General features: G+C 58.9%; 9 protein-coding genes across 9 annotated transcripts; 5 read left to right on the top strand and 4 right to left on the bottom strand.

The window, feature by feature from the left end:
* Window positions 1-32: 32 nt before the first annotated feature.
* Window positions 33-922, top strand: ACA1_221090 (Peptidylprolyl cis-trans isomerase; the record flags this gene model as incomplete). Its single annotated transcript, XM_004337293.1, has 5 exons — window positions 33-38; window positions 227-281; window positions 357-466; window positions 550-622; window positions 705-922. 5 exons carry the CDS (start codon window positions 33-35, stop codon window positions 920-922), a joined length of 462 nt encoding a protein of 153 aa, XP_004337341.1.
* Window positions 923-1,207: 285 nt separating this feature from the next.
* ACA1_221080 (LIM domain containing protein) lies at window positions 1,208-4,845 on the bottom strand (the record flags this gene model as incomplete). Its single annotated transcript, XM_004337292.1, has 4 exons — window positions 1,208-1,325; window positions 1,401-1,466; window positions 1,556-4,206; window positions 4,330-4,845. The coding sequence occupies 4 exons, from the start codon at window positions 4,843-4,845 to the stop codon at window positions 1,208-1,210; spliced, it is 3,351 nt and encodes a 1,116-aa protein (XP_004337340.1).
* A 553-nt stretch (window positions 4,846-5,398) lies between these two features.
* ACA1_221070 (carrier superfamily protein) lies at window positions 5,399-7,490 on the bottom strand (the record flags this gene model as incomplete). The annotated part of the gene is made up of 11 exons (XM_004337291.1): window positions 5,399-5,466; window positions 5,567-5,686; window positions 5,831-5,942; window positions 6,024-6,093; window positions 6,162-6,223; window positions 6,306-6,419; window positions 6,486-6,567; window positions 6,643-6,734; window positions 6,979-7,058; window positions 7,191-7,238; window positions 7,379-7,490. Coding segments are annotated over 11 exons (960 nt in total), but the record flags the coding sequence as incomplete, so codon positions are not given.
* A 340-nt stretch (window positions 7,491-7,830) lies between these two features.
* Window positions 7,831-10,178, top strand: ACA1_221060 (leucine rich repeat domain containing protein; the record flags this gene model as incomplete). The annotated part of the gene is made up of 8 exons (XM_004337290.1): window positions 7,831-8,127; window positions 8,205-8,376; window positions 8,448-8,627; window positions 8,687-8,836; window positions 8,908-9,009; window positions 9,124-9,258; window positions 9,334-9,584; window positions 9,669-10,178. 8 exons carry the CDS (start codon window positions 7,831-7,833, stop codon window positions 10,176-10,178), a joined length of 1,797 nt encoding a protein of 598 aa, XP_004337338.1.
* A 177-nt stretch (window positions 10,179-10,355) lies between these two features.
* Window positions 10,356-12,936, top strand: ACA1_221050 (uncharacterized protein; the record flags this gene model as incomplete). Its single annotated transcript, XM_004337289.1, has 13 exons — window positions 10,356-10,649; window positions 10,737-10,808; window positions 10,883-11,063; window positions 11,144-11,207; window positions 11,307-11,364; window positions 11,430-11,525; window positions 11,604-11,720; window positions 11,806-11,892; window positions 11,967-12,011; window positions 12,189-12,278; window positions 12,407-12,457; window positions 12,541-12,606; window positions 12,796-12,936. The coding sequence occupies 13 exons, from the start codon at window positions 10,356-10,358 to the stop codon at window positions 12,934-12,936; spliced, it is 1,362 nt and encodes a 453-aa protein (XP_004337337.1).
* A 322-nt stretch (window positions 12,937-13,258) lies between these two features.
* On the bottom strand, window positions 13,259-13,739 carry ACA1_221040 (uncharacterized protein; the record flags this gene model as incomplete). The annotated part of the gene is made up of 2 exons (XM_004337288.1): window positions 13,259-13,402; window positions 13,482-13,739. The coding sequence occupies 2 exons, from the start codon at window positions 13,737-13,739 to the stop codon at window positions 13,259-13,261; spliced, it is 402 nt and encodes a 133-aa protein (XP_004337336.1).
* Window positions 13,740-15,068: 1,329 nt separating this feature from the next.
* On the top strand, window positions 15,069-16,220 carry ACA1_221030 (uncharacterized protein; the record flags this gene model as incomplete). Its single annotated transcript, XM_004337287.1, has 7 exons — window positions 15,069-15,188; window positions 15,281-15,391; window positions 15,471-15,553; window positions 15,614-15,680; window positions 15,755-15,855; window positions 15,923-16,006; window positions 16,055-16,220. 7 exons carry the CDS (start codon window positions 15,069-15,071, stop codon window positions 16,218-16,220), a joined length of 732 nt encoding a protein of 243 aa, XP_004337335.1.
* Window positions 16,221-16,391: 171 nt separating this feature from the next.
* ACA1_221020 (MYND finger domain containing protein) lies at window positions 16,392-20,658 on the top strand (the record flags this gene model as incomplete). Its single annotated transcript, XM_004337286.1, has 15 exons — window positions 16,392-16,407; window positions 16,476-16,609; window positions 16,740-17,185; window positions 17,273-17,411; window positions 17,508-17,570; window positions 17,643-17,745; window positions 17,822-17,950; window positions 18,007-18,102; window positions 18,254-18,763; window positions 18,832-18,876; window positions 19,060-19,847; window positions 19,942-20,119; window positions 20,204-20,298; window positions 20,392-20,487; window positions 20,572-20,658. 15 exons carry the CDS (start codon window positions 16,392-16,394, stop codon window positions 20,656-20,658), a joined length of 2,925 nt encoding a protein of 974 aa, XP_004337334.1.
* Window positions 20,659-21,037: 379 nt separating this feature from the next.
* Window positions 21,038-22,411, bottom strand: ACA1_221010 (Fbox domain containing protein; the record flags this gene model as incomplete). The annotated part of the gene is made up of 1 exon (XM_004337285.1): window positions 21,038-22,411. One exon carries the CDS (start codon window positions 22,409-22,411, stop codon window positions 21,038-21,040), a length of 1,374 nt encoding a protein of 457 aa, XP_004337333.1.
* Window positions 22,412-22,775: the final 364 nt, after the last annotated feature.

The raw sequence follows: 22,775 nt of genomic DNA, 5'->3' as shown, positions 1-22,775 counted from the left end.
CTCGCGAGAACAAGCCTCTCGGCAGAATCGTGATGGAGGTACGATCACGTCTCCCTTGGCGCTAAAACTGGGACAGGCCAGTACTGCTTTAGTGCCGCGCTTGCAATCCATTACTGCGGAAGTCAACATTACCAAAATCGTTCAAATTGCTTGATTCGTCATGCTCTCGTCTAAATTGTGCAAATGAGATTATTAATTCATTCATTCATTCATTTGATGCACGCAGCTCTACAAGGACAAGACGCCCAAGACCGCCGAGAACTTCAGGGCTCTCTGCACCGGTACTTTAACTCCCTACTCCCCACTGCACCAGAGGTGAGAGTGCCTTACCCCGGCTGTGTTTGTGGCGAGTGCAGGCGAGAAGGGCGTGGGATCGATTGGCAAGCCCCTGCACTACAAGGGCTCCATCTTCCACCGCGTTATCCCCAACTTCATGATCCAGGGTGGCGACTTCACCAACTTCAACGTATGTTGTCTCCTGCTCGACGCGCCGTGCCAACCGCAGCATTGCTGTACTTTGCGTAACTCATGGCGTATGCCGTCCCCCAGGGCACTGGTGGCGAGTCCATCTACGGAGCCAAGTTCGCCGATGAGAACTTCGTGATGAAGCACGTTGAGCCTGGTATTCCTCCGCACCAACCACTCAAGGCTCCTCCTACAAAGCCACTGCTGTGTTGTTAACACCGCCACGATACACACAACAGGCACCTTGTCGATGGCCAACGCTGGTCGCAACACCAACGGCTCGCAGTTCTTCATCACCACCGTGCCCACTCCCTGGCTCGATGGCCGCCACGTCGTGTTCGGCAAGGTCGTGGAGGGCATGGACGTCGTCCAGAAGATCGAGGCCGCCAGGAGGGACAGCAATGACAGGCCCCTCGAGATCATCAAGATCTCGGACTGCGGCGAGCTCAAGCAGTAGAACAATGACAAGTGACCTGCGCCTGCAACGTTAACGACAAACAACAACTCTTTGTTATGACCCCTACTTGAGCCTTACAGTGTACTCTTGGATGGTGGCGTAGGTGTGAGCGCCCTCCACAGCACAACATCACATGTGGTGGCAACATCTGTGGCTGCTCCAAGATGGAGCAGGCCTGAAGCGTGCAGCAGCTTTGGGAAAGGAGAGTTTGTATTGTGTTCAAAGGATAGAACAAATAAATAAGAATAATAATAATAATGGTACTTGGTGGGGCGTGTGCGGGGCTCACTGCTGTTGAGCGCGCATGGACTTCTGCTGGTTCCACTCCTCCACAGGCGTCTGGCCGCCGAAGCCCGACGCGTAGTTGCCCTTCAGCTTGAAGAGCTGCTTGAAGTGCGGCTTGCTACAAGGAGGAGGGGGAGTAGATTAAGTATACCTGGAGGAAGAGGAAGAGAGCTTGCAGAGGAGAGGAGCGTACCAGTAGAGCTTGCCCTCAAGACCAGCGTAGTTGCCCAGGGAGAGGGTCTTGTTGCAGTGCGCGCATCTGATGTGCAAACGATGATCACATACCAGAGTCAGCGAGTGCACACAAAGCGCGTCACCGCACACACTGCGTTTAACACTGTTGGGTACCGGAAGCAGAGCTTGTGGAAGATCTTGCCGTCGGCCGAGAGCTTTTCGTTGATGTAGACGGTCTTGGCGCACACGGCGCACGCATCGCCGCGGACTGTGATCTTCTTGTTGGCCGTGGCCGGGCTCGGGGCGGCCGACACCGGTCGCTGGATGCCGCTGCCGCCGCCGGCCGTGGTTGCTGGGATTGAGGGCGCCGACGCGGCTCGCTGGACGCCGCCGTGGGGACCGCGCTCGATAACCGTTCCAGCCTTGACCGTCTCGCGCGGGTGCGGCTCCGACGTCGTCGTCGACCCCGGGGCGTCGCCGCCGCTCTCCTTCCTGCGCCTGCGCTCCTCCTCGATGAGGCGCATCTCCTCTTCCTTCTTGCGCGCCGCCTCGCTGTCGGCCCGCTCCTTCTCGCGCTCCTCCTCCTCGATCTTCTTCTTCCAGTCCTCCTCAGTGATCTTCACGCTGCGACGGTTGGCCAGCTTCTGCTGCTTCTCGCGCTCCTCCTTCTCGCGCTTCTCCTTCTCCTCCTGCTCGACCTTCTTCTTCCACTCCTCTTCAACGTTCTTGCGCGGCGTCTTGGGGAGGGCCTCCTCGCGCTCGACTTCCTTCTGGTGCCTGTCGGCGCTGTCGTCGTCGGGACCCTTGAGGAACGCGCTCTCCTGCTTGCGCTCCTTGACGGCCTCGGCGATGCGGCGCATCTCCTCCTCCTTCTCGCGCGCCTCCTCGGCCCTGTCGCGCTCCTTGACCTCGCCCGTGAACATGGAGGCGATGCGACCCACCTTGGCGTTGCGCGCCAGCTGCTGTCGCTCCTCCTCCTTCTTGCGGCGAATCTCCTCCTCCTTGGCCTTCGATCCGCCCTCGTCGTCGCCCGACCCGATCTTGTTGCGCCACGCCTCCTCCTTCTCCTTCTGCGTCTTGGGCTTGTTGGCCACACCGCCGGCATTGGGATTGGGGGCGCTGGCCGCAGGCGTCGATGTAGACGTCGAGTCAGCGGCGGCGGGCGCTGCCACGTCAGCTTCGGCGGCGGCCAGCTCGGCTTCCATGCGGGCCAGCTCCTCCTCCTCGCGGCGCAGGCGCTCCTCCTCGGTCTCCTCCGCGGCGGCGGGCGACGGCTGCTGCTGGCTCTGCTCGCGGGCCATGAGCTCCTTGAGTTCGCTCTCGACGCGCTCTTCCTCGAGGCGCTGCTCCTCCTCGAGCTGCTTGAGCTCCTCCTCGACGCGCCGCATCTCGGCCAGCTGGGCCTCCTCCTCCTCGAGGCGAGCCAGCTCCTCCTCCATCTCCATGATCTCCTCGAGCTCGCGCTCCAGGTCGGCTTCGCGCTGGCGCTTGCGCTCGAGCTCCTGGAGCTCGTCCTCCATCCGCTTGAGCTCGGCCTCCTCCTCCTCGAGGCGCTTGAGTTCATCTTCCTCCTCCTGCAGCCGCTTGAGCTCCTCATCATTGCCGGCCGCGGCCTGCGCGACGGGCTTTGCTTCGACCGCCGCCGCCGCGGGCGCGGGCGTGGGCGCGCCATCGCTCTCCTCCTCCTCCTGGAGGAGCTGTCGCAGCTCGGCCTCGAGCTTGGCGAGCTTCTCCCGCTCCTTCTCCTCGTCGGCGGTGAGACGGTCGATCTCGGCCAGGGCCGCCTGGCGCTTGTCGCCGCGCTGGCGAGCACCGGCGTCGTCGGCGTCGGCCCACTCGAGTTCGCGCGCGTCGAACGCGGCGTGGTCGGCCCGGCGCTTGGCGCGGGTCGCCTCGTCCTGCACCTCCCACGCGTCCTCCTCGCGCTCCTCCTCGGCCAGGCGCGACTTCTGCTCGTTCAGCTCCTGCACCATCTTCTCCTGCTCGGCGTCACGCTCCTCCTGCCACTGGCGCTCCTCCTCCTCCAACGCAGCGAGCAGCTCGGCCTCTTCGTCGTCGTCGGCCTGCTGCTCCTCCGCTGCGGCCGCGGTTTGCTGCTGCTGGGCTCTGACTTCGGCTTCGAGGCGCTCGAGCTCCTTCTCCTCCTCTTCGAGCCTGCGGAGCTCGGCCTCCTCGTCCTCCTGCTGCTTCTGCTTGGCAAGGCGCTCGAGCTCCTTCTCCTCCTCCTCGAGCCTGCGCAGCTCGGCCTCGGCCTCCTCTTCCTCCTGCTTCTGCTTCTGCTCCTTGGCGAGGCGCTCAGCCTCCAGGCGGGCCTTCTCGCGCTCGAGCTCCTTCTCCTCCTCTTCGAGCCTGCGGAGCTCGGCCTCTTCGTCCTCCTGCTGCTTCTGCTGCTTGGCGAGGCGCTCCTCCTCGAGACGGGCCTTCTCACGCTCGAGCTCCTTCTCCTCCTCTTCGAGCTTGCGAAGCTCGGCCTCTTCGGCCTCCTGGGCCTCCTTCAGCTTGCGGGCTTCGGCCTCGAGCCGCTCGAGCTCGCGCTCCTCCTCCTCGAGGCGGGCCAGCTCGTCGGCCTTGCGCTTCTCCTCCTCGAGGCGGGCCAGCTCTTTCTCCTCCTCTTCGAGCAGCTCAGCGTCCACGTCCGCCGCACCACCAGCCGGAGCGCTTTCGTCGGCCTCGACAGCGTGGTCATCGTTGGCGTTGCTCTGCTGCTCCTGCTCCTGCTCCGCGGCAGGCTCGGCGGCGGCCGTGGTTGCTACTTCGCTGGTAGCGCGCTGCGACGTGCCACGACCACCGAGGTAGCGGTTCCTGCGCTCCTCCTCTTGCTTTTGCTGTATGTGGAGAGGCAACGTCGACGTTGCATGTCGAGTCAGTACACGTCTCCATCGTGTAGCATGTGCGAAGGAGGAAAGTAGGAAGAGACAAAAAATTTGCAACATTTGGCAAGAAGGTACCTTTTCACGGTCGAGCAAGAGGAAAGGGTTGCTGCGCTTCTTCTCCTCTACTTCGCCCTTGACCAGGAGCTTCTCCTGCTCGCGCCTTTCGCGGTCCTCTCGCGCCAGGCGCTGGGCCTCGGTCTCCCCGTTCTCATCCTTCTCCTCCTGCTGGTGGCCGCCCTCCTCCTCCTTCTCCTTGTGGCTGCCCTCTTCTTCCTCCTTCACGTTGCCTCGCCGCTCCTCGGCCTCCTTCGTTTCTCTCTCCTTTTCCTGATTTTCTCTTTCCTTTTCTTTGTCGACAGAATGAGTGGACTCGGCGGAATTTCCGTTGGCGACAGTGCCGACGGGCCTCGAGGCGACATCTTCTGTGGCTGAGGACGAGAGCGAAGACGACAGGTCGGGGCTGCTGCTCGTCGTGCCGCCGCCCTGTTGGCGTTCACGAATCTTCTGTTCGTAGTAGCGTCGCTTGCGCTCCTCCTCCTCCTGCTTTTGCTTGTCGAGTGCCAAGAAGGGGTTGTTGATCCGCTTCGCCATCTTCCTCTCCGTGCGTCCTCTTGTGTGCAACTAACTGCGTCTTGATTTGATTTGATTGAAAGGAAAGAGAAAGAGAATCAATGAGAAACAAGTGCGAGGCCTGTGCGACCGTTGTATAGCAATACAACAAGCAAAAGAGAGAAGAGAGAAGAGAGAGAGAGTACAAGGAGGGGTGACAAGTGATGAATCGAAACGGAGGTTGCCGGAGAAGGATGACGAACTAACAAAGAAGAAAAGGAAGAACGAACGACGGACAAGAAGAAGAAGATGAGTTCGGAACTGTACCTCGTTCAAAAAGCGGTGGGTTTTGAAAAGAAGGAAGGCCGTAGAAGAGAGAGTGAACTGGCGAATGACTACGAGTAGTACCGGAGGTGGTGTGTCGGATGCCCAAAACCACCGTGTTGCTCAAAGGCTCCCTTCTCTCTTGTTGTCCTTTGCGGCGTAATTAGTCGACAAGATTCCAACAACTTATTAGCTTGCCGACGCCAGTGTGTTCAATCGATTCTTGCCGACGCCAGTGTGTTTTGTTTGTGTGATGTCGCTGTGCTGTGCATCACGATGGGGAGAGGAAGTGGAGCAGTCGCATGGACATCTCGTAGCCCAAGAAGCACGCGGCATTCGCTGTGCGCACACGACACACGCACAGACAATTACGTGAGCTGAGTGCGCACAAGTGTTCTGGAAGCTGGTGCTGATGGTGATGATGGGAGAGGGTAGGTACCAGGGAAGGAGCGAAGGAGGGCGGGGGTGATGCCGCGGTAGAGTCCCCGCACGCTTCCCGATTCGGCCACGATCTCTTTGTACGCCTGCCACAGTCCTCGATGGCCATGCGCATATTTGCCTGTACGTGATCCACATTCACATTCACATAGGTACATAAGAGTTGGGCACTATGCATCTCTCGCTCTAATATATATATATATATATATAGAAAAGCCATTCTCCCACACACCATACACACACACACAGCGCAAAGAGAGAATACCCGTCACATCGATCTGTACTCTCGACTTGACGATGTCCAAAGGATACACCGTCAACCAGGTGGCCGTGCCGGCAAGGCCGCCGGCCAACATCATGGGCAGCGGCCCTACGTCCTGTCGTAGACCCCCGACCACAAGCGATCAATATAAGGTCATCGAGATGAGAAACCGAACGAAGTGAGTGAGGTGGCGCACCCGAGCCGATCCACCAGCGGGGATGAAGCAACGCTTGACCATCTCATACACTCCAAAATAGATCGCGTTTCTGTTGGTGGCGGTCAGGTTAGAACGAGTGGCGATGCTGCTTCTCATGGAATGTGAGACAGCTTATACCCGGGTACGTCTCGATACGCTGTGATGGCAGTGCCCTTGAACACGCCCCGAATACCACCTGCCTGCACCCAGTCGCAGTCCAACAAAAGTTAGGCCTTAGCTGCCGGTTGCCGCCTGGGTCGTCGTCGGTGAGGTGTTACGTACTCGATACATTTGCTTGGCACAATCCACCGGGCCCGAGTAGCGGGCCGAGCCGGCCGCTGATGAATATTGCACCTGCAGCCGCGCCTTGATCGCCTCGGCAGGTGCTGCGAACGCCTGCAAACGGGATAGGGGAAACAGTGAACAACAAACGACAAGGTCTGCTTGCGCCGTATCACGCACCACAGTGGCAAGGCCAGTGATCGCTCCGGCCAGTGCTATCTTGTTGATGGCGAGTGGAGTGTCCGCCGTTTCACCCATCAACCTGCTCGCCGGCACACCGTAAGTTGGGTAAGCACTCGCCAGCGACCGGCTGGGAACAAAGGAAGAGGAGGAGCACCGTTTGGTGCTGCCGTAGACGCCGAAGACCACAGCATAGATTGGAGGCACGCCCATAAGTGGGCTCACCATCCCCTTGAACAACCCTCGCACCTGCGCAACAACGCACACATACACCCTTAGAATCGGACGCCGTGGCGAGCGGATGCGTCAGTGCGTAGCTATTACCCCTTCGTGTCGAATGGTTTTGGCCGCACAATCGATGACTCCTTGAATTGGGGCGCCTCTCCTGGCTTGGGCATGGGTTGTGTCTGAAGGCGCACTTTGATCTGACGAATGCCCACTGAACATAAGTGCACTGATGAAGCACGACACCCAACATCGCACACAGACGTACGGTGTCCAGAGGATGGCCAGCTACGACGATGGACACGCCGCTTGCGATGCCCGACACCAAGTCCTGCCATGCCCTTGACACTGTTCGGGCGTGCCACGCGTGTTATAACAGAATAAGGCACAGGGCACGCGCAATGCCGGCTCACCGCTAATCATCATGCAGGCCTGCGTGCCGCCTGGTTGCAGCTCTCTTGTGCCCAGGGAGGGAGGTACCAGGTCGGGAAGTTGTGGCGGCCGCCACCACCGCTGGCATTTCGATCTCTGCAAAAAAAAAAAAANAAAAAGAATTGACAAACGCAAATTTGAGGTTAGAATTGAAACGGTCAGCATCTGGCGACGTGGTTGCCGCAACAGACGGCAAGGCAACGCCTTCGGTGCCCGAATCAAGTGGGAGAGCGAACCTGCCGACATTGTTAGCTCCGGAGCGGCAAGATGGTGTTCGGGTGTGGCCGAAAATGTGAAAGTCGTGTGCTTGCTCACTGCCTGTGTGTCGATCGATCGTTTGCTGTGCTCGAGCGCCGGCGTTACCACAAGTTCGAAGAATAACCTCGTTTTGGCTTGCCGAAGAAAACAAAGAAATTATAAAAGAAATTGAAGAAGAAGAGGGAAAAAGCTCGGGAAGATATTTGGTGAAGACAGATGGAAGGGGGGGGGCGTAATCTTGAGAGCTTGAGAAGGACCCCAGAACGGTAGGTCTCAGTCGAGTTTGTCCAGCTCTCTGCAGTTGTTGAATCTTCGCAGTTGGTGAAGACAACCCCTTAAATTGTCCGCCCACCTGTGCAACTCCAAGAGCAGCACCATTAGCGCATCACGCCAATCCCACCCAGTTTTAACACCGACAAGAAGTCGTATAATGAAGCTGCCACGTGAAGCCCCGACGCTGACGAAGCTCTGCATCAAGTCGATCGCGCTCAACATCAATCTGTGGTGCCAGGGCGTGGAGGAGTTCCACCTCGAGCGTTGCCGCTACCTCCTCACCGCCTTTGACGAATACACGCTGCCCGACCACCTCGCCCTGCAGATCCTCAACGCCCTCGCCCTGCGCAAGAAGCTCACCCTCTCCAACTTCGTCATGTTCCTCAACTCGTCCCTGGTCCAGCTTGATCTGCACGAGTGTGGTGGCTACATCACCGACCACTTCATCAGACAGGTTAGCATTCCCTTCCCATCATTAGCGCCCTCTTCTCGGCTTCTGCCTCACCTCACCTTGCTCTTCTTTGCTTCAAGGTGGCCAAGCGAGCCCAGCGCATTCGCCGGCTCAACCTCGCGACGTGCTTCAAGATCACCAACCCGGCGGTCCTCGACCTCGCGCGTCGGCTGCGGTGTCTGCAGTCCGTGGACCTGACTGGTTGCAACAAGCTGCAGGACAGCGCTCTCGAGGCCATTGCCGAAAACACTGGTACGATCATCGACACAGTGTGAACGCGACATCAACCTTTTGCCGCTTGCTAACGACACATGCATGTACAGGAATCACAAGCCTCCGTCTCGGTGCGGTGACCAAGCTGGGCGATAGCGCATTGCTCCGCGTGGCTGCTCGCCTCGCTGGCTTGGAGGAGCTCGATCTCACCCACTGCCCGCGCATCACCGATCGATCGGCCACCCAGCTCTTTGACCGCTGCCCGCAGCTCAAGACCCTAAGTCTTGGCGGTAAACGTTCCCCCCTGCTTTCTGTTGTGTTCGCCTTTCTCACAATGCAATGTCCTCAGGCTGCTGGGAGGTCAGCGACACTTCATTCTCGCGCATCAAGCTGCAGGTCAACTTGGAGCATCTCGATGTGGCCGTATCATTCATTGGCAACGCAGGTCTCCAGGCCATCAAGGGGACCTGCAAGAAGCTCAAATATCTCAACCTCGAGGGTACGCCCTATCGAGACTCAACGGTGGCTGCCAGCACGTCCAGGTCTGCTCACGCGCAGCCTCCTCTACAGGCTGTGCCAACATCACAGACGAAGCATTCCTGGACGACACGCCTTTTGGGGAGCATCTCGAAACGCTCAACCTCGCTGGGTGCTCGAACATCACCGCGCGAGGTACAAATCCACTACTCGGGGAGTCGCCTCGCTCTGGCGTCGACTCTAACGTTCCCTTTCTCATTCAACCTTGTCTGCGCTGTACTCATCTCGGCGTGCGTGCTTTGTGCGCAGGTATCATTGGCCTCTTCTTAGACCAGATTTCGGCGCCCGAAAGTCTGCGCACACTCCACTTGCCGCAAACACTGACCGACGGCGCGTTCATCTTCATCACCAACCAGCTGCGGCACGTCGTGTCGTTGAACATCGGTACATACACACATGCCCTCCATGTACTGTCTACCATTCCATTCGACCCTTGTTCTCATAGCTGTCGCACTTTAGAGAGCTGCACGGAGTTGACCGAGAAGGCGTTCAAGTCCTACCCGCTCATTGCGCTGGATGAGGTTCGTGCGACTCCTCGGCGCCAGCGGGCTGCGGATATCAACAAGATGAGCGAGGACATCGATAGCGGCGAGATTCCGGGCGATCTCTGCTTCCCGCTGATGCCCCGTCTCAAGAAGCTCAACTGCAAGGGCTGCGAGAGTCTGTCCGACGTCGCCCTGGCCTGTTTGGCTGGCGTCGGAGATGAAGAGGTACCACACCTTGCCTTGCCGCTCGGGCTGCTTGTTGTTGGCACCGCGTACTGTTTGACTAACTCCATACAATTCGCCTGAAAGAAACACGAGGTGGCGCTGGAGGAGTTGATCCTGGAGGGCTGCGAGCGGGTCTCCGACGACGGGCTGCACCACCTCAGGCAATGCGCCAATCTGCGCGTGCTCGACCTCTCCAAGTGCCTGAACGTCACCCACCTCGGCGTCGAAGACCTCCTGCAGGGCAAGCAGCCGGACAACGATGACGAGCAGCAACCAGAGCCGAGCAACCACACAACGAAGAAGAAGAAGAACGCGAAGGGAAAGAAGGTGGAGGAGCAACCACGGCTGATGGTGGATGAGGAGGGCGAGCTGCCGTGGGTCCTGGTGGGCGCCAAGGCCGGCCAGGCGCTGGCGGCCCAGGCCGCCGGTCAGCGGCGCAAGCGCAACAAGAACCGACGGAAGAGGAAGGGCGGCGGTGCCCATCATCGGACGAGCATCACGCAGCTCAAGATCGGCGGGTGCACGCAGATCAGCCGTATCGAGTGGGAGGAGGCCAAGCAGCACTTCCCCAGCGTCGCCATCGCCTGGCACTAACAGCAACACCAGCAGCAACGCAGCCTGTAGTGCACGTGGTGCCCCGTAAGTGCACTTGGGGAAAGAGAGGTGGTGCTATCTCCTTCGTTATTTCCGGCTGACGTGGCAGAGATTGGCTACTGAAGTTGTGAGGAGGTGGGAGCTCCATTTCGCCACGAACCCAAAGAAGAAGCGAAGATGGAGGCAGAGTTGCACGAGTTTCGAAAATCGCTGTCCACGCAATCCTCTGGTGTCGTTGAATCGTCGGCACTGCTCTCCACTCGGGGCGCATCAGTGCCGGTGAGCTTCAATCACCAGGACCCACTAGAGGATAAAACGCAATCGGAAATCCTCAGGCAGCTGGGGATGGAGATGTCGCAGAGCCCACAAGCGACCATTCTGCGACGAATGAAGGAGGAGGCGCGAAATAAGGATACGAGCCTCGGCAAGCTTGAGGACGAGCGTATCGTTGCTCTTGAGAAGGAAGCCATGGTACCATGCTCTGATCTTGATTGATCTTTAATCTTTTAATTTAAAGAATTATATGTTTCATTTGTTTGTTTACTCATGCACGCCCAGACACGCGAACTCGACCACTTGCTTACCGAGGAGGTGCCGCTCGCTGTCGCAGACATGCTGCGTGTCCTTACGGTACCATCGCACTCAGGACATGTACTGTGCGTGGCTGCTGACCCTTGCGCCGGTATTCAATCTACGTACCAAAGGAGTGTATGGACGACCTCAAGGGCGACACGGAAGAGGAGAACAGAAACAGAGAGGCGCAGGAGACGCTCGAACAGGAGCGGGCGCGGTTGCGGAAGAAGGTGGCGTCGAACCTCGACTCCATGCTCAAGTACGGCCTCAAGGTCAAGGAAAAGGAGGAAGAGGAACCAAAGCCACCAGCAGGTACAACTAGGCCAACCGCACGCGCCACCACTACAGTGCAACAATCTAAGATTGCACTGCTTTCTTTCACTCTTTCCCAGTGGAGGATGAGAAGAAGGGACCCAAACGCAACTATCTGCTCGACTTCAACAAGAAGACCGAAGGGTTCGCCTCTCTCCTTCGGCGCAGCATTTTACACGTGTCGCTCAAGCCACAACTTATCTACCAATCACCACCACGGCACGTTGTTGGCCACGTCAACAGGGACGTCGCTGTAGTGCGAGGTTTTGCCGCGGTGTCGGGCTGGCGTGTCTTCAAGTCGGTACGGTGGTCAGGTTTCGCCGATTCAGAATGAGTTCGTGCGATTCACCGGTGCTGTCTATGCAGGAGCTGCGAATCAAGGTGAACCCGACATGGGGCAAGAAGCTGCCGGTCGCAGTGAAGGCGCAAGTATCGCCCCTGGATCCGCTGCGGCTGCCGCAGGTACGCCACCACCCCGACCGTGTCGGTTGCTGGCTTGCCAGATTATGGCACAATGTGGCTCACGTGCATCAACAACAGATACAAAATGCCCACAACTACATGCGCATGGCGATTGGCGAGCTCAAGCGTCTACAACGGCTAATGAACAAGAACGAAGGCAAGGCCGAACAGCGAATCCTTACCGAAGCTTTCAAGGTGGGCAGCAATCCTCGTTCCCGGGTGGTTTGATGCAAACTCAGCAAGAGTCCTCTTCCGAATGTGTTGTGTATCTGTCGTACAGAGAATCAAAGACGAGCTGCGGATGGCCAGGGAGGAACTAGTCACTTATGAGATGCACGACTTTCCAGACAGTTTGTTTGCTCCCAGCGTACGTTGTACCTCTCTCCCGCCAATCTAGCTGCTCTGTCTCTCTATCTCACCGACACCCCGCGTGCCACACAGGGGTTCCTGCCAGCCTTGCCGCCAGACATCGCCGTCGAGTTCCACGTTTTCCAATCGCAGCTTTTCCTCTCTATTTATTTTCTTCAGATCAGTACGTTCTCTCGTGTCTCTCTGCGTTGTGTGCGCGATATGCCCCGCTCGGGTGTGTCTGTGTCCGTGTGTGCTGATCGCTGAACAACGTTTAGGTCCGGTGCCTGCAAGCTGGTGCGGGATTCGCAACAGGGGTTGCTTCAATCGGGCGGGGCCATTGTCGATCCCTCCACCGTCAGTCGTAACCGGCTTCCCAAGCCTCACACGCGCCAAATGCCGGCTGTTGGCCAGACCTAGTACGCCTTCATTACCATTTGTAGCCACGAGTGCCCCCACAGCGCTGTTGTAGTGCTCACCACTACCACCCACCCACCCACACCCACCACCGTAGCATTGTGCAAGGTAAGAAGGTGGAGATCATGGACGCCATTCGCATTCCCTGCGACGTGCCCGCCCTCAAGGTACATCCTTTCTCTCCAACTCTTCGTTGTAGGGCATCAAATCATAAGCGGTCCTAAACGCTTGTGTTCCTCCGCTTGTGTAGAACGCCGTGCACGCGCTGGAGCAGGCCGACGATTTGGCCGACGAGCTCCGGGACAAGCTACTCGCCGTGTCCACCTCATCGTAGTTGCTTCGCGACCAACCTCTTTGTTAGGTGTTGTCAGCAGCGACAAAGAGCATCATTTATTTATTATTTCAAAAAGAAAAAGAAAAAACAGAACAAGAAGCAACAAAGATGATGGACACGACGTGGGTGTTCTACCTTCTGGAAGTCCTTCTGCTGGCATACGTGCTCAAGGTGTGCTACAACTTCCGCAGCGCGGGTATGCACATGACGCGACCGGGCGACGAGGCAGAGCGAACAGAGGAGGAGGATTCGCTTCTCGACGACTCGCAATCTGAGCCCGAAGATGAAAGCAATTCGGAGAAGGAGCAATAACAGACATAGATACATTCACCCCCTCGATTAACGTGCAGTATTGATATTTAGGAAAAGGCAGCTATGTACATCTATTTACAAGTCTGTAGATGCAAGGCTCAGACGGTAAGGAGGTCGAGGGAGGGCGAGTCGAGGAAGCGCGAGAGGTCGAACTCATCGTCATCGCTGAGGATGGCGTCGTGTCCCATCATCGCCTCGTCGAGCCCTCCTTCCCCCGAGCCCAGCAGGACCGACTCGAGGAACGCCAGGCAGTCATCCGGTTGGTCCTCCGGCGTCGTCACGGCCGACGGCGACGATTGCTCTTCATACGTCAAAGCGTGTATCACGTCTTGCAGGCACCGGTCGGTCTCGCAAGTGAGCGGCTCGGACGGCAAGTGCTGCGGCGCCGGGAGGTGTCCGGGGTCGGCCCAGATGGAGGAAGAGGACTCGGCGAAGGAGAGCCACGCCGTCGTCGTTGGGGCGGTGGCTGTGGCTTCTGAAGGAGAAGACGACGAAGGCGAGCAGCCCCAGTCACTCTGGTACTCTCGAGGCGAGGTCGAACCCACGCTCGGGCACTGGTCGCTGCTAATGGTACTCGCCTGGAGCTGTTCGCGGTTGGTGTACGCCTCGACGATGACCTCGGAGGGGCGTGGCCGCTTCTGGGACCTCTCGAGGTCCGCGCTGGCGGCGCGCTGTTCGAGACTGCGCTTCTTGAGCATGTAGTCGAGGTTGACGAGCTTGTTGGAGATGCGCCTGCGCTTCTTCGTGAGCTTGACCTCGTCCTTGTCTCTTCGGCGTCGCGTGTTGGGCGACATCGTCAGCATGTTCTCGGTCGGCAGCTCGGCGGCGGACGAAGCTCGTGGTCGGGTTGGCTGCAGGTGCGGTGGTGGTGGAGTGGCGACGTTGCTGCCAGATCGAGAGAGGAGCTTCGCTGCCGAGGAGCGGAGGAGAAGAGGAGAGCCCGCTGCTCGCGAAGGAGCTGGGCGAGGGTGAGCTCGAGGGTGGTCCGGAGCACCTTCTCGCTCTCTATCTTCCGGCGGATGCTCTGCACCCGGGCCTCCCCCCGGGGAGGCTGCGTGCAGGGCTGAAGGTCGAGCTTGTTGGGCTGCATGGTGTACTCCTTGTGTTGTTGGGTGTGGGCGAATGGATGGCAGTGGTGTGGGCGTAGTGCTGTGTGAAGCACTAGAGCTGTGAAGTGAAGCACTAGAGCTATGTGCTTTTATAGTTTTGGGTACTAGTGTGCTGGTGTTACATGGGTTGGCACTCGCAACAGGCGCCCTGTGAGAAGCGGCCTCGCCCTCAGCTCACGGGTTCCCAATTTCCCCGGCCCTGGTTACCTTGAAACTCGCCGCAGCACGGACTCACCGTGCCAGTCGGGTAGGCTCTCGGCGGATCCGACGGGAAGTCGTGAAGGGGATGTCGTTCGTTCATCCACCAACCCACAACCCGAACGATGAAGGACGACATTCGCTCCTTTTTGACGCTCGTGGGTCGGTAGCCCGATCTCAACTTTTTCCAAAGGCAAACATCTAAATAGGCCGTGAGAGCGACCGCTACAGAGAGCTTGTGGCGTCCCTTCATGGTGGACCAAAAGCAAGGCCATCCTGCACGAAGCGGCGGTGTCCAATGACCTTGCGCAGATATAGCGATGTTTATGTCGACTAACGCATTTTCCTCTTCCACAAGGAAATTTCAAGCAGCTCAAGGACCACCGAAGATGCAGCGAGCAAGATGCTTTCACCCTTCTGCTAGTGCCGCATCGATGTGGCCTAGTTCGCTTCGGCGAGTGTCAGCCGGCGCTGCGTTGGTCGACCGCGGTTACGGCTGCAGCCCCACCACAAATCAATCTTGCAATCATCCACATCTTCGTCTCTATGCTGCTTCGCCCCAAGTCGAGAGACATGCTCAAGTCGAAGAGGCGACCGTGGTCACTCGGGCCGAAGAAGGTGGCCAATTGCCGGCAAACGCTCGGCACGTCGAAGCCAAGTCCCCCGCGCTCGAGGGCGAGGTCACGACCGACACGCCACGCCAGCCTAAGTCTGCGTTCTTCAGTACGTGCACTCAAGCCTGCGGCATCGATGTACCCAGCACGCTCTTATCGTGGGCGTGCTTGGTGATGCGCAGGCGCAGGACTGGCGGACCTGGCCAAAGAGATGCAGACCCTTCTTGGGGACATCAAGAAGGCCACCAAGTACGCGCTCTGGTTCGGCGATCGCTCCAACAGTGCCTCCTACCTGCGCAATGCGCGCTCGATGCCCGACGATGAGCACAAGGTAGAGCCCTTGTAATGCTGGAGCTGCGTGCATGTTTGTGGTCGTTCATCCTCATCCGTGGATTTGTGTTGGCCCTCGCATCGGTTGCACAGCCAGTGTTTCGGCGCACATTCCTGAATGCAGCGGTCGAGTACTTGCCCATCACCCGCCGCACACCACTGTCTGTTCGTGAGAAGGAAGCCAGCGCCATGCGGGCCATGAGGGTATGCTCGATCATCAGCCTTTTCGTTGTTCCACCCATAACCACAACCCGGGTTGATTCTTGTGCTGTATCTCCTCCAGGCCAGGGAAGATGTAAACAACTACAAGAAGTCCATGGAAGAGCGCCTGGAGGACATTCAGCGACCAAAGTCCCTGGCCGAGTGGTACGGTCCATGCCTGATCTGCGACGAATTGCTGATTTTTTTTGTTTGTTTGTGACAAAGGGGAGGATTTGTTGAAGCGCGCATCAGAGAAGACATGGACAACTTTCAGGGTTCATCCGTCAACCTGGTGCGTACGAAACCAGTCTAGCTCCTCCCTTCCCCCTCTTCACCGCCAGATACTAAACTGTTGAGCATGTTCAGATGGAGCTATGCAATCAACCAGAGTACAACAATCCGTACCTGGATAGCACCACGCGCATCATGTACCGCATCATGAAGAAGAATGACTTCCTGCCCTATTGGTACGTAGGACGCATGCTTTGGCAAACCGCCACGCAGTGACCGGACGTGTTCTCGTGGCTGATCCAGGCTGCAGCTGGATAAGGACATCAAGCACGAACTGAACGAGCTGCGGCGCGAGCTGGCCGACTTGAAGCAGCAGTGGAGGCGCGAGTCGATGATGGCGGGGAGGGACACCAGCCTGCTCGGCGCAGGCCTCAGGTTCGAGGACAGCCGCACGTGGAAGAATGACGCCACGCAGGCACGGCTGGCGAAGAAGGTGAAGAAGCTCAACGGCCAGATCCTCAACTTTAACCTTGCGGCGCCCCACATGAACTTCCAGAAGTTCTTCATCGACCTCAACCAAGAGGTCGCCGCCCTCGAGTGACAAAATAAATAAATAAATTGGACCAACCACGAAAGGAATGTGTAGATAGCATTCCATCGCAAAATTCGCGTAACGAAAAAAACGGAAAATTCAAACTTTCACGTTCGGGAGCACAGACATCTTCAAGGACAGCACAAGAAAGATAGATTGGCGAGCCACAAGCATAACGGCATGGAGAGCAACACTGGTGCGTGCACGCTCTACACTGGTGTTGGAAGATGCGATAGATTTATTGATCGCATCCAACTCGCGCAGGGCAACCACTCCTGTTCTATCAGTTGCTGGGTTTGAAGGACTGTGAGCACCCGGCAGTGGGCCTGGTCGTCGAGGAACAGCAGTTGCGTGCGGCCCGCGAAACCCTTGCGGTGACCATGCGCCAGACCGCCAAAGTCCTCCACTACCATCAGGCATCTCCTCTTCCCCTTCGCTTTGCGTTCTCCGTTGCGTGTGTGTCATTGCGCACGCGTGTCGTCGCCGGCACTGAGGTCTTATACGCGGTGAATCGTGTGCGGAGCTCAGGCGAAAGCTGATCTGCTGGAGAAGTATAGGGCCAAGCAGCAAGAGGCGGCCGAAGTCGAGGCCAAGCTCCTGCGCATGCTCCATGTCAGCGTCGACGCCGAGCCCAGCCTTGATGGTGCCTTTGACGATGTCTTTGACGATGGTGATGACGCCCACGACGACCATCAGCAGCACCAGGCGGACAATGCGATAGACAGCTCAGCCGGGCGTGTGCTGGTGGACAAGCGGGCGGAGAAGCGGTTGCGAGACAAACTCGCCCGGCACAACAAGAACCTGGCCGATCTGCGGCGCAAGCTGGTGGAGGAGGACAAGCGCGAGCGGGCGCGCCGCCGCAAGGTGCGCGCCAAGCGCGGCGACGCCCTGGCACAGGAAGAGCTGTACATGGAGGACTGGGAAACCATCTTGACTCATACCGGCGCGGACGACGCCGAGCACTATCTGGCCAGGTTTGTCGTTGTTGTCGTCGTTCTTGTTCTTGTCGTTGTCATTTATGTCGTCGTTGTTGTGCTGATGCTTATGATCTGGGCCTACAGTGTGCACGAGCGGCGGTTGGAGCACGAGTTTCTGCTGCAGGCCGTGTCCGTCCGCATGGCGGAGCTGGCCCATCGCGAGGAGCAAGTGGTGGAAAAGCTCACTCACGCCCTCAAGCTGCAGTACAGGAAGATCGCCCTGGTACGTACCTACCATCACGTCTTCATCTTCTTGTTCGGTCATTCGAATGGATACCTTTTCCTCATTCATGTCTTCACCTCGTGATCGTCTGTGCAGCGCTACCATCCGGACAGGAGCGACAGCGAGTCGTCAACAGAGATGTTCCAACTCCTGTCCAAGGTAGGTCTCGGCAACACCAGCAAATGACACTTTCCCTGTGCGATGACGTTAACACTTCCCTCTCTTTGACAGGCCTACGCCGTGGTCGGCGACACCCAGAAGAGACGAGTTTACAACGACATGGGGAACCACACGCTCTACCTGTGCGTTCACGAGCAGGACAAGGACGAGCTGAGTACTTGCCCGCTGCATAAGACGCGCCCTCGTTTCGTGTCGCTGGTGCGCTGACGCATCCGCTCTCTCAAATGCAGGAATGGCGGACATAAGGGACGCTAAGAAAGCGAAGAAGAACGGCCAGCACGACGTGCTTCGGATCACCAGCGGAGCGCCGGCCAAGATGCGCTGCCCGACCGTCAAGTTCATCCGCTCGTGCATTCATGGTGCGCAGCTACCCGCACCCCAAAGCTCGAGTTGGCGTACTAAACCCCGCTCGCAGTGTCGTGGACCCCACTCGATAGTAGTGCGGACTACAGATACTCCGTGGGCATGGAGACCGACGGGGCCGAGCCAACCACCGTCTATGAGGGAACTGGTTCGTTCGTGTGTCGTGTGTCGTGTCGTGTGTGGCCGTGTGTCGTGTGTCGTGTGTCGTGTGTCGTGTGTCGTGTCGTATGCAGCCGTGTGCTGTGCGATGTTTACTGAACTCACCAGGTGTCACAATTGTCTGTCACGGGACGCTGCAGACAATCATTGTGTGGTTGCGATGGAGCTTGCCGAGGGCGACTACCAGTTTCGCGTGCGCGCCGCCAACTCGCTCGGCGCGGGGGAGTGGAGCGAACCCGCGTTCGCGTCCATACTCGAGGGCGGCGGGATGGTGAATCCCTTCGGCCGCGCCGAGAAGATGCAGTGGCAGCAGGCCAAGCAGGAGGCCATCCGCGAGGATAAGCGCAAGCGGCGCCGGCGGAAGGAGCAGAAGAGGAAGGACCGGCGGCTGCAGGAAGAGCAGCGGTCGGAGGCCGAGAAGCTGCTGCTGCAGGCCAAGCAAACGAGTCAGCAGATCATGCAAATGATCAACAGGGAGAAGCTGCGCGATCTTGAGCGGCTGATCGACCGTCTGCTCAGCGAGGAGCACGACGACAGGGTGCAGCGACTGCAGATGGTGGTTAACTGGACCAACGCCCGGGGCGAAACGCCGCTCGTCGTCGCCGCTATGAAGGGTGTCACCGCTGCGGTCAAGCTCCTTCTGGACAAGTGTACGTCGCGCGCGCACACACACGCCCCACCGCACACACTCACCTAATGTTTCGGCGCAACTGTGCAGTGGGCCGGTACGTCAACCTGGACGACACTGACAATCATCATGGGCGTACGGCCCTAATCTGGGCCGCGGTTAACGGAGACGCTGACACACTGCACGCGCTCACCACGCTCAACAAGCGCGAGGTGGTACCCACATGAACGTCAACTGGCAGGGTACATCCTGCTCTCCCTCGTGTGCAGTTTTTATGTCCGATTGGAGGGCTGACCGTGGCTTTTTATGTCCGTGCAGACTACGAGGGCCACACGGCGCTGCACTGGGCGGCGGAGCTGGGCCTATCGGATGCCGTATCGTGGTTGCTGCGCCAACCGGATGTGGATGTCGACATCGAAGCCTACGACAACGCCCACACGCCGCTGCACGCCGCCGCGTCGCACGGCCACCTCCTCATCGTCCAGATGCTCTACCAAAAGGCCGACAAGTCGAAGAATGTCAGCTATGGCGGTCAAGCTGATGACGGTGCGGTTCTCTCGCCCGCATTCCTCGCCTTGATGAACGAACACTACGACGTCGCCATGTGGCTGGTCCGGGCCGAAGAAAAGCGGCTCGGCAAGGAGTCAGATTCGCAGGCGGTGCGCCAGCTCAAGGAGTCGCTCCTGCACCTGGCCGCCATGCTGGACAGTGTCGATGTGCTGCGCCTGCTCATCGAAGGCGCCCACGGCGCGGACGTCGACACACGCGACAGCGAGGGCAACACGGCGCTGCACTTGGCCTACCAGGTGGGCAACGACGACGCGGTGGCCTACCTGCGGGACCGGGCCGGGTGTGACGCAGAGGCGGTCAACCACCGTGGCCTAACCCCCGCCCAGCTGACGCCCGGGCACGGCCACGACGAAAGCGAAGATGACGAGCAGAGCGAAAGCGAAGATAACGAAGCCGGAGAGGAAAGCGAAGACGAATGCGAAAGCGAAAGCACAGACTTGGAGCAAGGCCTCCCCGAAGAAGCTCAGGAGAACGCAGAGCAGGCGGTTCAGGAGGAATGCTACCTGGAGAACCTTCCGCAGGAGATCATTCTTCGGGTACGCCACCTAGCCACACGCACACGCACACGCACACGCAGCACACGCACACGCACACGCACACGTCTAGTATTGATGGCGGCCGCTCCGGCAGGTTTTGGGTTTCGCGTACGGGCGGGACGCCTGTGCGATGCGGCAGACCTCGAGTTTCTTCCAGACGCTGGCGGAGGACAATGTCCTGTGGCGCACCATCTTCCTGCGCACGTTCCCCTTCTGCTTCGAGGCGGCCCGCAGCCAAACCAACTGGCGCTCGGCTTTCGCCAATCAAATCGGTACGTGCCACACGCGTGCGATGTATGCGTGTGTCGTGTCGTACAGTTACCAACACTCGAATCCCACCCCGTCGTGACGTGCAGCGATGAAGAGGAGGTGCGCCATCTGCAGTCGGGTGGACCAACTGCGCGTGTGCTCGGGGTGCCGCCTGGTCCACTACTGCGGCCCTGAACACCAGGTACGCCGACGCTCGCCCACACCTCGATCGAGGTGGTGCTTTGCGGGGCTGCAACAGTTTGACGAATGATGCACAAATCGCGCGCGATTACAGAACTTGCATTGGCGGGTGAGCCATCGTGGGTCGTGCGAGGGTCCTTTCCGCCTTCTCTCCGGCGTCAAGCGCCTCGTCGCCGAAGAACGATCCAAGGTGCCCCTTCGCCCCGCATGAAATGGCTAAAGGAGGATGATCAGCGAGTCATCACACCTCAGACTGACTTTGGCCGGCATCCAGGAACGCGTGCAAAAGGCGCTCAGCATCTTTGGGCTGGTTGAGCTCTCCCTCAAGAACGACGCCCCCACCGCCAACCAGGAGGAATGATGGGGCAAATCACGTTTGGCACAACAAATGTAATTTTTTTGTGTTTTGTTTTGTGGGTACGGCCGTCACACACGCGAAAGTTGTGAGATACGAACCATGGTTAAGCGGCGGTGGTTGTAAGCGATTGGTTGGTGGCGAGACATGCCCCTAAATGGACACAAACACTTCCATACCAAACTGAGGCCGGGTGTGTGCACGACCTTCCCTCACCAACTGATGGCCACTAAGAAGACATTGTGTTAAACAGGCGTCTCCGCGAGCTTCCTCAACACGTTTGAATCTGAGTTAAAAACCGAAACACTCAAGCCGGGAGGAACGACCAGCTGGTTGGCTCAACGGTGGAAGCGCCGGATCACGATCAGAGCGGGCTCTGCGGTAGTCACTTATTGGGGGTCGAGGCCGAGGCCAGTGGGCTCGCGGTCGAGGTGGTGCCAGCGCCGAAGCCGCCGAGTGAGGGGAAGCCGCCGCTGGTGGTGGCCGAGGGAGTGGACGGGGTGGGGCCAAAGCGCGAAGAGCCTGTCGAGGTGGCCGGGGCGCTGAAGGTCGAGGTGGTGCCAGCGCTGAAGCCGCCGAGCGAGGGGAAGCCGCCGCTGGTGGTGGCCGAAGGAGTGGATGGAGTGGGGCCAAAGCGCGAAGAGCCGGTCGAGGCGGCCGGGGCGCCGAAGGTCGAGGTGGTGCCAGCGCCGAAGCCGCCGAGCGAGGGGAAGCCGCCGCTGGTGGTGGCCGAGGGAGTGGACGGAGTGGAGCCAAAGCGCGAAGAGCCGCCAAAGAGGCCGCCGCCGATGGTGCCGGTTGATGCGGCCGGGGCGCCAAAGAGGCCGCCGCCCTTGGAGGGCGAAGTCGAAGCGGTCGCGGCGCCGGTGCCAGCGCCGCCAAACAGGGACGAGGTGCCGCCGCCGCAAAAGAGCGAAGACCTCGAGGTGTAGGTCGAGGTGGTGGCGCCAAAGAGCGAAGTCGAGGGCGCCGTGGAGCCGGTCGACGGGGCGGTGTCGTCGCATAGCTCCGGATGATGCCGCATCAGATTCGCGTGTAGCTCAGCATCGGTGTAGCACACCAAACCACGTTGAAGTGGCGGTCTCAGATCGCGGTGCGCGGCCTCGGTCCACCGCACGCTTTCCAGCCTACCGTCCTTATTGCGCAGCTCCAAGATGCCCATCCTTTCGAGCTCTGTGATCAGCTCTCTGCGCCTGTCGCAGTCGTCGTCGCCGCCGCCGCCGCCGTATCGTCGTCGTTGTCCCCGTCGTCGTTTTAGTCGTCGTCGTCGTCGTTGTCGTCGTCGTTCATCGTCGTCGTCGTCGTCGTCTCCAATGAGCTGAAGGGATGTGGCGGCGTTGGCGTCGTACGCAGCCGCGATCATCTGCCTCATCTCATCGTCGATGTCGTTCACGAGGCTACTCAGTACGCCCCACTGCCACCTTTGACCGGGACGATGATGACGCCGACAGGTGCAGCATGTGCATGCGGCGCCCTTGGTCAGATCGTGCCAGCAGCAGCCCGACTTGCCATCAGGGTCGTGAGCCTCCGTCAGATAACGCACGCACTCGCGGAGGGGCGTCACCGTCGCGTCCACGCCCATGCCCTGCAAGGCGTCCCTCCATCTCGAATGGTATCGACCCAGATGGTGGTGCCAGAGATCGGCATCGTCAGAGATCCTGCGCAAGGCTCTCGATGTGGCCGAGCATCGGAGCGTAAGATCCTCCAGGCTGACATATCGCAGGATATGCAGGCACAGCTCGTCCGGCAGCTGCTCCATCATCAACTGGTGCGAGAACGACGAAGAAGATTTATCGGGGCTCTTTGTTTATTATCTTGACGAGCAGAAGAAGATTTTTCGGGGCCACATCCGATCTGTTTATTAACATCTAACATTTCCCGTATGCTAAATAAAATGAAATGCAATGAGACATAGTTAGTCGAGCCACATCAGAAGAGGAAGAAGCGCTGGGCGAGGGGCAGCTTGGACGCCGGGTCACAGGCAAGGATCTCGCCATCGACCTGCACCTCGTACGTCTCGGCGTCGATCTTCACCTGCACACAGCAAAAAAAGGTAAGTTGTCACCACTACCAGCTGGTGGTGGTGCCCAGGGCAGACCAACCTGAGGCAGGGTGCCGTTGAG

The sequence above is a fragment of the Acanthamoeba castellanii genome (genome assembly GCF_000313135.1).
Source record: "Acanthamoeba castellanii str. Neff unplaced genomic scaffold scf7180000084758, whole genome shotgun sequence".
Taxonomy (NCBI): Eukaryota; Discosea; order Longamoebia; family Acanthamoebidae; genus Acanthamoeba; species Acanthamoeba castellanii.
Note: the sequence above shows the minus strand (reverse complement) of the source record. Positions and strands in the feature narration are given on the sequence as shown.